This window comes from Carassius gibelio, chromosome B2 (assembly GCF_023724105.1).
Source record: "Carassius gibelio isolate Cgi1373 ecotype wild population from Czech Republic chromosome B2, carGib1.2-hapl.c, whole genome shotgun sequence".
Lineage (NCBI taxonomy): Eukaryota > Metazoa > Chordata > Actinopteri > Cypriniformes > Cyprinidae > Carassius > Carassius gibelio.
In genome coordinates, this window is record NC_068397.1 from 29,688,713 (window position 1) to 29,701,769 (window position 13,057).

General features: G+C 34.1%; 2 protein-coding genes across 4 annotated transcripts in view; both read right to left on the reverse strand.

Annotated features, from left to right (window-relative positions):
* ankrd12 (ankyrin repeat domain 12) overlaps nt 1-2,525 on the reverse strand; it is a 46,816-nt gene extending 44,291 nt beyond the window's left edge. For all 3 annotated transcript variants that reach the window (XM_052547797.1, XM_052547796.1, XM_052547799.1), the window contains exon 1: nt 2,331-2,525. The gene's annotated coding sequence lies outside the window, so the exon portion shown is untranslated. The remainder of the gene's footprint in view (nt 1-2,330) is intronic.
* A 3,925-nt stretch (nt 2,526-6,450) lies between these two features.
* ndufv2 (NADH:ubiquinone oxidoreductase core subunit V2) lies at nt 6,451-13,052 on the reverse strand. Its single transcript, XM_052549591.1, has 8 exons — nt 12,908-13,052; nt 12,312-12,374; nt 12,041-12,103; nt 11,332-11,448; nt 10,371-10,539; nt 9,378-9,487; nt 7,846-7,922; nt 6,451-6,621 (listed from the first exon to the last, which is right to left on the reverse strand). Exons 1-8 carry the CDS (start codon nt 12,947-12,949, stop codon nt 6,528-6,530), a joined length of 735 nt encoding a protein of 244 aa, XP_052405551.1. The 5' UTR covers nt 12,950-13,052; the 3' UTR covers nt 6,451-6,527.
* Between the last annotated feature and the right edge of the window lie 5 nt (nt 13,053-13,057).

Sequence of the window (13,057 nt, forward strand, 5' to 3'; positions counted from 1 at the left end):
TGTTTTTTAATATAATAAAATAATATTTTAAAATATATATATTTAGGCTAGTTTGACCAAGATGGATTTTTTTCAATATGTCTAATAATACAGAAAATTTCCGAAATTAAATAAGCACTTATCCCATACAACAGTCAAAATGTTCAAAAATGTTTATTTATAGAATATTTATGTTGACAAAGCCGTTGTCAACATCTGAAACTGATACCGGGGAAAATACCCCTTTTAATAATCAGCCAGCTAGATATAGCTATAGCTGTCAGTCAACAATAATAATCTCAAAATGACCAAATATAAAAAAAAAAGGTTAAAAATGACACCCATAATACATTCAAAACAAACATTACTGCACATTAAATGCACTTTTTTTTCTTTTGCTGGAAGTCAGTGTATGAATATGTTAAACACATGAGATATTATTAACAGGGAATGCCCTGAAATGATATTGAGAAAGAGTTAAATGGAGAGCTGGCTGTTCTGACATTAAAAGCAAGCTACAAATTGGAAAAACTAATATTTTTCAGCTTTTAACTGAGAAAATCAGCCTTTTTGAGGTTGCGTTTATTATTTCAAACGTATAAGCTCAATTTCATTGTCATTCTCTTTATTTTGGCTCAATCTGTATGGCTTTTCATCTGCCAACTGCAGTTTGTTATTTTGCGGAGATGCGTGCGAGTGTTGCCTTGACAGTCGCTGCAAATTCCCAGAACATCAGCACCGCCACGGATCCTTTATCTAACGTAAACACACCATATACCTATAAAAGACGCATTTTGGAGGCTAAGTAGCCTTTAAGCAACCTGGACAGAGACAGGCCTGTTATTACTCATCTTAACACAGATTCTCACACAGGGCCTTTCGTGCATGTTTCCCCGTGACTTTAAAAAGAGGTAAGTGGAAAAACAGCAGGAACCACAGGCTCTCCTTGGATTGTGGCCCAGCTGTGGAAAACTGGGATATTTGAATAATAATCCCTAATATGTCATTCTGAGCGTGTGTGAGCGCAGAACAAGACGAAGGGAGCGGGCGTAAACATCTGATCTAGATTGCAAACTCACAGGCTAAAATAAATCTCAAATCTGTCCTCCCCAAAAACAAATGTCAGACCAAAACCTTGAAGCTGCATCCAAAAATGCTTAAATCATTATATAACCATAACAATAATCGGTCTACACTGAAAAATGGTGTAGGAACAATTTTCTCTCAGAAATTACTAGAAAATTGCATACTTAATTACACAGAAATGGTCAGTAATACACTGAATTAATGAAAGCAGAATGACCAAGATAGTATTTTCATGTAAATAAAAAATATGATTGTAGTGTGTTTTACAAGTCATTTATTACAATGCATTTTAAATGGAGAAAATGTGAGAAAAATATATACAAATTTTAATTTTAGATTTTTCGGTTAAGCAATTTTTCTTTTAAATTTTGCTTTAAATATTTCAAACAAACTGAAAAAAGCCAGGATTGCATATTGTTATTTTTATAACTTTATATTTAAAGCCTACATCTAATATTTTGCTAGTGAGTTAGATGTGGTGCCTCCCAGTAAAAGCCTGATTCGTGTCAATTAGATTGTGCTCATAGTAAACAATGTAGTAACGTGTTATGTCATCACACAAAAAAAAATCTTTATGAAAGCTACTAGGAATTGCAATTGCATTTGACATGCTTCTGTCTGTCGCTCGGTACGTGCTTTAGACAAAAGGTTTCTGCGCGAAGGACGGTCACCAAATAAAGCTTTGTGCAAACCACACAGCATGCATGGAGACAATATTTCATGCACGTCGCAGCTGCAACCACGCTTAAAATAACAAACACCTCGAAATAATTATACAAATATATTTACATACATTCCATGCATTGATGCCAGACATTATCCAATCGTTTATAAAGAAAATAGGTGGTGGAAAATAATGCAAATTACAATAAGTGAAAGACTGTCAGACAGAAACGGGTTTATTATGGCATACAGTATAATGTTGCGGTCTGCGCCACCCCTCTCACGCGCAGACAATGAGCCCGCAGTGGGTTTATGAGACATGCGGGGCCCTCCGCGTTTAACGCACAGTGAACGCGCCTAACGCAAAGCGAACGCGCCTGTCACTGACGCGTGCACGGTGCGCTAGCAACGCTCGCGCACACAACCCCGCTCCAGCTTCTACTAATATCCACAAAAAGCCTCGGAAATCCCACACACACTGGGTAATTGTTGCTCCAGCTCTTAGACGGGTTGGTTAAGCTCTCTCCGTAGCAAAACTCAACGCGTTTTCCTCCTGCTACAACCGCGACACACAAAAAAAACAACTGAAACTTTCCGCTTACCTTCGCAGCGCTCTTCAGCTTCCTCTTCGTCATTCACCTACCAGCAGAGGACGAATTCTCGACGATTTTAAGAAATAGAAACGTGTGTGTCGGAGGGTAGAAACTGAACATTAACCCTACGGCTGTGTGACGTCTCTCAGTGCAGCTTTTGAAAACATCGCCGTCAGTCCGTCGCTAAGAAAAGCCCCAGCGAAAAAAAATACGGAAAGCGGATGCGCTCATTGGCGGACGAGGGACCACGTGATGCACGGCGCTCAAAAGCGTTCTGCGCATGCTCGTGCTCGCTCTGCTGTTTATTATTTCTCCATTCTATTCATATTTGTTATCGGTGTTTTAATATTTAATACTATATTTACATATATTTATTTAATATTTCTATTTTATCTTTTTAATTTAACCACATGTATTTTTAATGTACTATTTTCATTTTTTAAATAATACTTAAATATTTTTTTATTATTTTTTTCAATTAGTTTTAAACAAAAACACAGATACATAAAATGCATGATGCATTGGGTGGGGGATGAAATCCTAGGCTATGTATATTTCAGTTAAGGCAAGAATATGTTTTATTTTCATTTTTTCAAAGAATATGTGTCCTGTGTCTTTCATTTAATCCATTTCATTTATTTATTTGTTAACTTTTTTTGTTATTTCCTATAGTCTTTATTTTACTGTTTTGATGTTTGAATCATGTCAAATAATAAAAATAATGTAAAATGTTTTTTACAAATGAAATGCATTCACTTTGAGCTTAACCTATGTTGAAAATGTGTTTTTGTATGAGGGTTTATCATTATTTTCTCTCTCTCTCTCTCTCTATCTGGGATGGGGGGCTGACGCTGCGCACCGTGACGTCACCCTTTCCGTCCGACGCCGCAGCGAGCGCGAATGTTCTGGAACGTTGATGTCGGAGAGGCGCGAGGAGGAGAAGGTATTTGACGAACGCGACCCAATGTGACGTCATTTATTCTGTTCTTACGAGCGCATAATGTGTGTTTAATTCTAGATCGGCTCCTTTAGAACACGGCTGTCGCGCTTTTGGCGGTTATTATTGTTGTTGCGCAGTTGGTTATTTACATGATGTAGGAAAAAGGGAGTTCGCGCATGCGCAGAGGATGGGCTGGTATTATGTTGCAGAACGAGAACATTGGTCTGTGTGTGTGTGTGTGTGTGTGTGTGTGTGAGAGAGAGAGACGGAGGGGGATGGGCGCTGGCTAGACACACATATAGACACACACACACACACACGTGCACACATATGCACAAACCATCTAGAGTCAGTTGCATGAAATGTTGTGTGAAAAAATGATCATAACATGAATAAATACGCGTGGTTCAGATATGAAACTGTAACTGTCTTGTGCAAAACTGGGTTATGGTTTGAACCTTAAAAACAAAATAGAATACATTGTTGTGATATTACCATTTGTACAATTGCAAAAGCATAAAAGTTAGTCGCATGTAAATAGGGTGTTTGTATGTTGTCACAGTCAACGTGATTTAATCAAACTTTAATCTTTTATGTGTCATTGATTATGATTAATGATGTAATCATTTATTTTTCCAAGACACTGCAAAAAGTGGTGACCTGCGAAGATCTATCTCTACTGGATTTAACCCATAAAAGTGTTTTTTTTTTGGTATAAATTGATGCATTTAGGTTGATAACAGTGATATTAATTAATAGTTTTGATTTGAATAAACCAGTTAACTTAGATGGTATCCATTTTTTCAATACTGTATTTTTTTCTGGTTGTAAATAGGAATCTAATGACTTTTTTGGTTAAAAGCTAAAGTAAATCAAATACTTGCACTGATAGACCTATTAAGCGGCTAATGTTTCACCATTTTTAGATTATTTTCATTGGACAGTAAATGTGCCTGATTGATCAAATAATAGTAAATGTTGTGGAAAATTTTGGTGTACATTTTATCATTAAATTGTTTAGCTAGATGGATAGAAATGATTTACAATAAAGGGTTACTCCACCCCAAAATGAAAATTTTAATTAATCACTTACTCCTATGTCATTCCTAACCCGTAAATGCTTCGTTCGTCTTAAGAACACAGTTTAAGATATTTTGGATGAACACCGGGAGGCTTGTGACTGTCCCATAGACAGCCAAGTAAAATACACTCTCAAGGTCCAGAAAAATATTAAAAGCATCATCAGAATAGTCCATCTGCCATCAGTGGTTAAACCGTAACGTTACAATGCGATGAGAATACTTTTTGCATGCAAATAAAACAAAAATAATGACTTAATTCAACAATTTTTCTCTGTGTCTCTCCACATCACCGTAGCACCATTTTGGAGAATATGAGCTGAATGCAAGCAATATACACTCTTCTGTATTAGCTGCGCCACAAGGTTACGTTTTCTACGTGTATTTATGCTTTGATTTGAAAGAAAACAGTGCATTCATGTATGTTTGTTTTTATATATATATATATATATATATATATATATATATATATATATATATATATATATACACACATTACATACATATAAACACATTGCTGTCTAGATTTTGTTCAGCCCACTACTATAAATGCCATGGTATATGATTATGGTACTCATGTACTATGGGTTTTGTAAGGAAAGACTGTGGATGGTGAGGTTCTGTTTGGAAAACCACACGTGGAACAGCTTCAGAAGTGCTTGCTGTTTTGATGTGGCTTATACATCCTTGCATCTGCCACTGTCAGTGAGGTTATAATGTATGGATGGCAAAAACAAAGTCTTTTTAAAGCATTGTTTATGATAAATAAACACAAAGTAATGGAAGACTACACTGTATGTGCTTAAGTTATGTTTTTTTTTTAAATATTGCAAGTGTATTTGTGATGGAGACCTTTGTCATGACCGTGTAATTTAATTAGAATCTGATCACGTTTTGATGAATATGCCAAAACCCCAATATTCCAGGAATTTGGGATATTCCTTTTTAATCTATTATCTATAAATTAAAAGAAATAAACATAAATCAATAAAGCATCATAATAGTATTATTGCCTACGTTTTGCTATTTATTCCTGTGCTGCTGTCAGTGACAGGAATGTGAGTTGAGGTGAAATTACTCTATGTAATTACTAAAAAATGAATAATGTAATCATCCCCAGTATTTTCAGTACTCTTGCAGTAAATGTGTTGGACTTTGTTCACTCAGAACATGCTGATTATTGTGTGTTCAGAAATGTTCCACTAGGTGTGGAGCATTAAAAAAAACAAAGGAAAATTATTTGCATGTAAACATGGAAAAAGTTTAAGGAATAGTTCAGCCAAGAATGAACATTTGTTGAAAATGTACTCACCCTCAGGCCATCCAAGATGGAGATGAGTTTGTTTCTTCATCAGATTTGGAGAAATGTAGCATTGCATCACTTGCTCAGCAATGGATGATCTGCAGTGAATGGGTGCCGTCAGAGTGTCTTAACAGCTTATAAAAACATCACAATAATCCACACCACTCCATTAATAAAACCAGAAGCTGCACTTTTTGTAAGAAACAAATCCATCATGAAGACATTTCAACTTCAACCACCAAAGTACGAGTCCTCTGTGTAACATTGCTTTCTCCAGTGACAAAGTCATCTTTTTTTAATCGGGAGAGAAATATGCACAGATCAAGCACTGTTTACAGCCTAAACAGTTCTAAACAAATACGTGGGTGGATTTTGACGTGAGAAACAGCAAGAAATTGACTTTTTCACAAGAGGAAGCATTATTATGGAATTTGGGCTGGTATTTTAACACTTCAAAGTTAAAAATGTCTTAATGATGGATTAGTTTCTTACAAACACGCACACAGCTTTTCATTTTACAAGCCATTAACTGATGGACTGGTGTGGATTATTGTGATGTTTTTATCAGCTGTTTGGACTCTCATTCTGACGGCACCCATTCACTGCAGAGCATCCACAGCTGAGACACTGCAATCCGACATTTCTCCAAATCTGATGAAGAAACAAACTCATCTACATCTTGGATGGCCTGAGGGTGAGTACATTTTCAACAAATGTTCATACTTGGGTGAACTATTCCCTTAATGTCCAAGGTTAATTTGTCCTCATTAAAAAATAATAATAATAAAATCACACTGGTCTATTGGGTATAATTAATGATAATATTTTATTTACATACACAACATCTCTGATGTTTACAAGGACTCAAGATCATGGAGGTCGGTTTACAGGTCAGCTCTCACACCAAAGCCCGGTCCAGGAGGAGGCTCAGTTAGCGAGGTTAAACCTCCGGCAGGTTCACATGAAAAACGCCCGCTTCTGATGAAAACGAGATCATTGCAATCAATTAAAACATTCTTAGCAAGCCAAATGAGTTATTAACCACACACATCACATCATGTACTTATTTAATTACACCTCTAGTTGCCTCAGATCATCTTCACAAGTGAAATAAATAATAGGGGCGTCTCTGAAAACTGCAAGCTGAGCTAACCATCATCCTCTTCAATTCTTTTAATAAGCTTGTGTCTCAGAATGTCCCAAACATCCCCATGATGTCACAACCAAACTATACTTGACTCAGAACCAGATAATCAAATCAACTGGCTTGGCGCAAATTCTAAAAAAAGTTCTAGATCTATACACAAATAAGGTGAGTTGCTTTCACATACAATTCCCACTGCTGCTCTTTACGGTCTAATATAATGGATAAATGGATTTAAATACGCATGTATATTTATATATGCATGTGCACTATTGTGTGACATTATAGGACACATCAATTCTAATATAAATGCATTTCATTGAACCCCGATAATAATTAAACAGTGTATCAGCATATTAGAATGATTTCTGAAGGATCATCTGACATTGAAGAAGGTAACGGTGCATTGATCACAGAAATACATTACATTTTCAAAGATATTTGGATCTAAAGCTGAGCTGTTTAAAATGTATTCAATTATACGGTTACTTAAAATTGTAATAACATTTTACAGTTGTTACATACAGTTAACATATTACGGTTTTGACTATTTTGCATTAAAAAAATACAGTATTAGTGAGCAGAAGGGGTTTGTATTTATGTATTTACTCTGAAATAATATAATTATAATATTTAAATGAACCATTTTAAACAAACAGCCAATTAGACGTAATATGTTTAAGGTAAAAAGTAGAATACAATACTAATCTAGTTTGAAATAATAAAGGCACGTTTGCTAAGTTGTTTTTCTTCAAACAAAACCCTAGTGAGAATTAAATGTAATAATGTAATTATTTTATATGCACCATCCATCACCAATATAACAAAGCATTGCATACATAGTAAGTAGCATTTTATCACATATTAAATATATAAAACAGTTCAATGCATGAACATATCATGCCCAGACTTCATTTTTGAGTGACGACAACAACAAATCAAATTTTACAAATACTTCACTGTTGAATTTACATGTGTTTGCATCCAAAATTTAAATCAGAGATGCTATATATAAACTCATATTTGCAAGTAATACTAAAAGAAGGAGATGTGTGTACCTGGGTCCAGGAGGAGGAACTCGGCCTGCCTTCAGTTCATCAATAATCTGCTCAATGTCTGACGGTTTAAGATCCTCCTACAAACCAAACCAGAAAGCAAGGAAACACTCGTTAATGCAGAATTAATTGATTATAGTATGAGTGTTGCAGGGTCATGTAGATGTGATCTCTAGGTTCCTTGAGCGTCCTCCAGAAGAAAGCATCAAAGGATGAGCTCACCAAACCTAAGGGAGGATTAGCTCACGAAAGGAGACCTGCTAACCCATTTCAGATGGGTGAATCACACAGAGCTGACGGGTTTCTATTTAACTCTCTCTCTCAGAGGCCTCGGCTAATAGCATCATTACACCGGCGGGTCATACAGGGCTTCACTAACACAAACACGCTTAAACAGAGATGTACACAACCCATGGACTATTCACAACTGATACGGACTCCGATCTAATCAGTGAATTAACATGAGGTGAGTTATAGAAGCAATCTTTCCTCTATATAGAAATCCACTTATAGTGGTTTTTTTTTTTTTTTTTGCTATTTGTTATTTGTTTTTTACAATTTAAACAAAAAACACAAACAAAAAAAATTTAAACAGCAATATGCACCATCAATATTGTATTATTATTATTATTATTGGACTGTGTATAAAAATAATTAGTAGCATTAAAACAATTATATTTAGTTCTTTTAAACGGCACTATCAATATTATATATTTTTAATGCATATAATAGTAATAATAATTAGTCATGTAATTTATACAATATTTATACAAAGCACTTTTGTTTGTACATTATGCAATTTGGTGCTTTTTAACAATAAAAATTAATTACAATTATTAAATTATATTATTTTTGATTGTGTATAGTAATATAATAATAATTAGTATTATTATTTATACAATTAAAATTAAAAATTAAAGACGTATGAAAATTAAACTACAATACAACAAAAATCAACAGGTACTGTCGTTATTTTTTTGATGGTTTTTTAATAATTAGTATTTTATTTGTATAATTACATGTAGTTATTTTGTGGTACATTTGCCTTTTTTGATAAAATTGACAATTAAACATTAAAATACAACAAAAACACTGCACACCATCAATATCATAATTATTATTTCACTGGGTAATAATAATAGTATTTACAATAATTAGCATGTTCTGTATTCCTTTTTGACTACTAAAATAAATTACAGTACAACAAAAACAACATGCACTATCAATATTATTAAATGATTTATAATAATAATAATGTATAATAATAATTATTAGTAGTACTATTTGTACAATAGTATGCAAAGTTAATTTCTTTGTACGTTCTCGAATCATCCTGTCTGATTGATTATCAGCCAATCAGAAGAGAGGGATTTATTTTTACATCTTTAAACCCAATAGAACCACATGAACACATCGTGTATATTGCCCTTTACTCTTTGTAGGACTCGATCAAAAAGCACTGCTCATCTTGACTTCATCACAGAGAAAACTAGCTGCCGCTCATCAGCATGCATTCAGACCCTGATCATACTCACATAATAGTTATCGTTGATTTGGACCATTGGTGCGTTCACACAAGCCCCGAGACATTCGACTTCTGTGAGCGTGAATAATTTATCTGCTGTGGTCTCACCGACTTTAATACCTGACATTTTGGGGTTAAACAAATGAAACACAGTCATTACTTATGTGTTAATTAAATTAAAGATTAAATAAAATAAATAAAAACATAAAAAAAAAATACAGAATGCGGTGTATATTTTACATCAAATTGTATATTATATTAATTATATATTATTTCAGCTGCATCATATGTCAATTTATTTGTATGGAGAAAATAACTAAAATTAAAACTTTTTAAATAGTAATAACAATTAAAAAAAAAAAACTTAAAGACTTCAAAAAAAAAAAAGTGAAAACAGAAAATGTAAAAATAAAATCAAATTTATAATATTAAATTATAACAATAATTTATCTGTGGTTGTCTCACAGATTTTTGGGGGTTAAAAATTAAATGCATAGTGATTACTTAGGATGACATTAAATAAATTAAAATATGAAATAGTAAACAGTTCTATTATTATGCATATATAATTACATTCTTATTTTTATTACATCAAATTCTGTATTATATTATTTAAGATAGTGGCCAAGGCATCATTTCACATTAAATCTATACATTTACACACCTTTACTTATTATATAACAAATATCAAATCTAATAGTATATCAATGATACTAAAACAATATGGAACACTAAAGATGGTTTTTAAGGAATAATTAGCAATTTAAAAAAATGATGTAAATGATGACACTGTCTGATTCAGTTTCTATGTTTTAAATAAAAAGATTATTACAATCCATTAGTGTATTATTCCAGCATCTTCAAATATTCCAGTGTCCGGCCGCCATGTTTGAGCAGCATGACTGTAGCTTGTTTATACAGCGAGTGTGTTTACTGGTGGCGTGCGAGTGGAGATGTGTGTGTGTGGAGTCCCTGTGGAGAGCTGGAAACGGTTCTCGCTCACCCAGTTTGTTCTGGATGGCCTCCAGAATGCTGTCGGAGTCACAGAGCATGCAGGGCGTCGTGGTGCAGATCTGGAGGTGGTACTTTCCCACCGGCTGACGGAGGAACATGGTGTAGAAAGTGGCTACTTCATAAACTCTCATTGGAGCGATGCCCAGGATCTCTGCCACCTGCAGGAGAAGTCAGAAGCCACAGCTTTAAATCACAACTATGAAAACCAGAATATATTAAGAAAATCACCATCACAATTATAAACTTACTTTTGAATAAAAACTAAGAGCAATATTTGTGAATGAAACATTCCAAATGCTGAAAATCTATGGCGGGTTTGATAGTTTTTTTACAGTATGGAAATAGAAATGCATGCCTTATCAATGTGGTGTGTTTCATGAAGCATGGGTGACTTAAACATACTGCTGTGCACTAAATCAGATGTGAACTACACATGAAACTGATGCATTTAACAAAGATGTTTTGCCACAACAATACTAAGTCAATACTTTAAATGTCATAAAAAAATAATTTAAAAAAACATCATAAATTCAAACTAAAATTGTCAGGTTAGTTTTATTAAAATGTACACATTTTAACTGATTGATTATTAACAGGTTTCCACACAGTTTTGACTATTGAATTTCCATGATTGGGTACATTTAAAAAATAATAAATAAATAAATAATTAAAAAGAGACCGACTGCGACTTTCCATCTGAAAGCTTCTGTCACCAAGACAAATTACTTTGTATGTGCATGTTAACACACTTGGGATTCAAATTCTTTCTGATTCTTATAGTATATCAGTAACCCTAAAATAACATTGTTCATAGCTAATGGAATAACTCCAATAAATAAATATATGTATACACTATTGCATCATTTAAAAGGTTTTTAAGTGATTGCAGTTAACTCATTATTATTTATCAATCAAAAAAAGCTTTGGTGCATGTCTTTAGAAGCTCTCACCCTGTTCATTGCTGAAATGGGAAGCCATCCGTGCTGCCTCTGAGCCACATCCAGCACAGGAATAGTGGCGGCCGCCTTGTGTCCCTCTGGGTAATTATTCATGATGGCCTCAACTCTCTGTAGCCAAAGACATTCTACAATAACCACACGACTATAATCTTTAGTCAACATATCTGAACACAGGAAGACATAATTGTGACCCTGGTTGAAATTGAGTAAAACTGAATGAATAAGCTTTCCATTGATGTATGGTTTTATTAGGATCTGACAATATTTGTCTGAGATACAACTATTTGAAAATCTGGAATCTTAGGGTGCAAAAAAAATCGAAATATTGAGAAAATCACCTTTAAAGTTGTTCAGATGAAGCTCTTAGCAATGCATATTACTAATCAAAAATTTAATTTGTATATATTTACAGTAGCAAATTAACTAAATCTTCATGGAACATGATCTTTACTTAATATCCTAATGTTTTTTGTCATAAAAAAGAAATTGATAATTGTGACCCATACAGTGTATTTTTGGCTGTTGGCTGTACAAATATACCCCAGAGACATGACTGCATTTGTGCTCCAGGGTCACATCTGATCTTACCCGTGGAATACAGATGTAAAAACTACAGTTATAAAATATAACGGCAAAAAAAATGCCTTAAATATGATCACTTATTATGATATGATAATGTAAATGATGAGATTTTTCTCACCTTCATGTTCTCTGTGGTGAATTCAAAAGGAGTGTCTGGGTTGTTGTCCGGTGTGTCTCTGTGCTGGAATAATGAAAACAGATGTAATGGAATCAAATGTTGGAATTACGCTCAAGTCAACTCTACATAAGACAATAGTTTAATTATTTAGCTCAATTTGATTTGAGTTTTGTTCTGAATCTACAGGATATATTACTGGACATATGATATATCTGAATAATAGTGCACATCATTAACAAAGACTGTAATAAACATGAAAGTCAAGTCTCACCACAAAGATTCCTCCTGCTCCGGCTCGAGCCGATGTCTGGTGCACGCTCCGGACCTGCCTCGCCTGAACAGGAAACACAACAAGTGTAAAGCAGAATAGAAAGCAAACAACTATTTTTTCTTTTTCTTTTTTTTTTACAAACTGCTTAACCAATACATCCCTTTTTGTATATTGTTTGTATACAGACCAAATATGCGATATAAAAATATTGTGCATTAAATATGCAGTGCCTCTGTTTAGTTTCAAGAGTGTGTATGTATTAGTCCCTGCAACAGAGAGACAAAAGTAACATATTATTAACTTTTTTACTGTTTCACGTTTATTTACGGATTACTCAATCTGTCTGGGTTGAATAGAAACACATTCGATTCAATAACATTTTTAGTAATACACCCCGCTTTTAAAGAGTGAAATTTTTTTTTATTTTTCCTATTTTAATCACATATTAACACAATCAGGCCTCGTTATTAGCTGTTAGCAAATTAGCTTCTTGTCCTTGCACAGATGTCAACGCCACTTTAAATGATGATTCATATTCCAGTTTCTTCAACAACCTCATGAATAAAACTATTACAGCATCTATGAAATAAACCCACCGCATAAGAAACGGCAGAGCGCAGAGTTGAAGATAAAAACATCTTTTCAACGCGCTCGGTCACAGTAAACACAAGCAATGGCGGACATCAAGTATCCCGAGCTCGATTGAGCGCGTCTGGTCACGCTCAAAGCGCTCAGTCTTAATAATG

Bases quoted from the DNA above. Each gene is read 5' to 3' on its own strand.
- ndufv2 (XM_052549591.1), bottom strand. From the start codon at position 12,949: ATGTTTTTATCTTCAACTCTGCGCTCTGCCGTTTCTTATGCG. The intron at 11,449-12,040 runs GTGAGAAAAATC...CTTTGGCTACAG, and splicing joins TCACCACAGAGAACATGAAG to AGAGTTGAGGCCATCATGAA. The intron at 6,622-7,845 runs GTACACACATCT...CGTTTTCATCAG, and splicing joins GTTCCTCCTCCTGGACCCAG to AAGCGGGCGTTTTTCATGTG.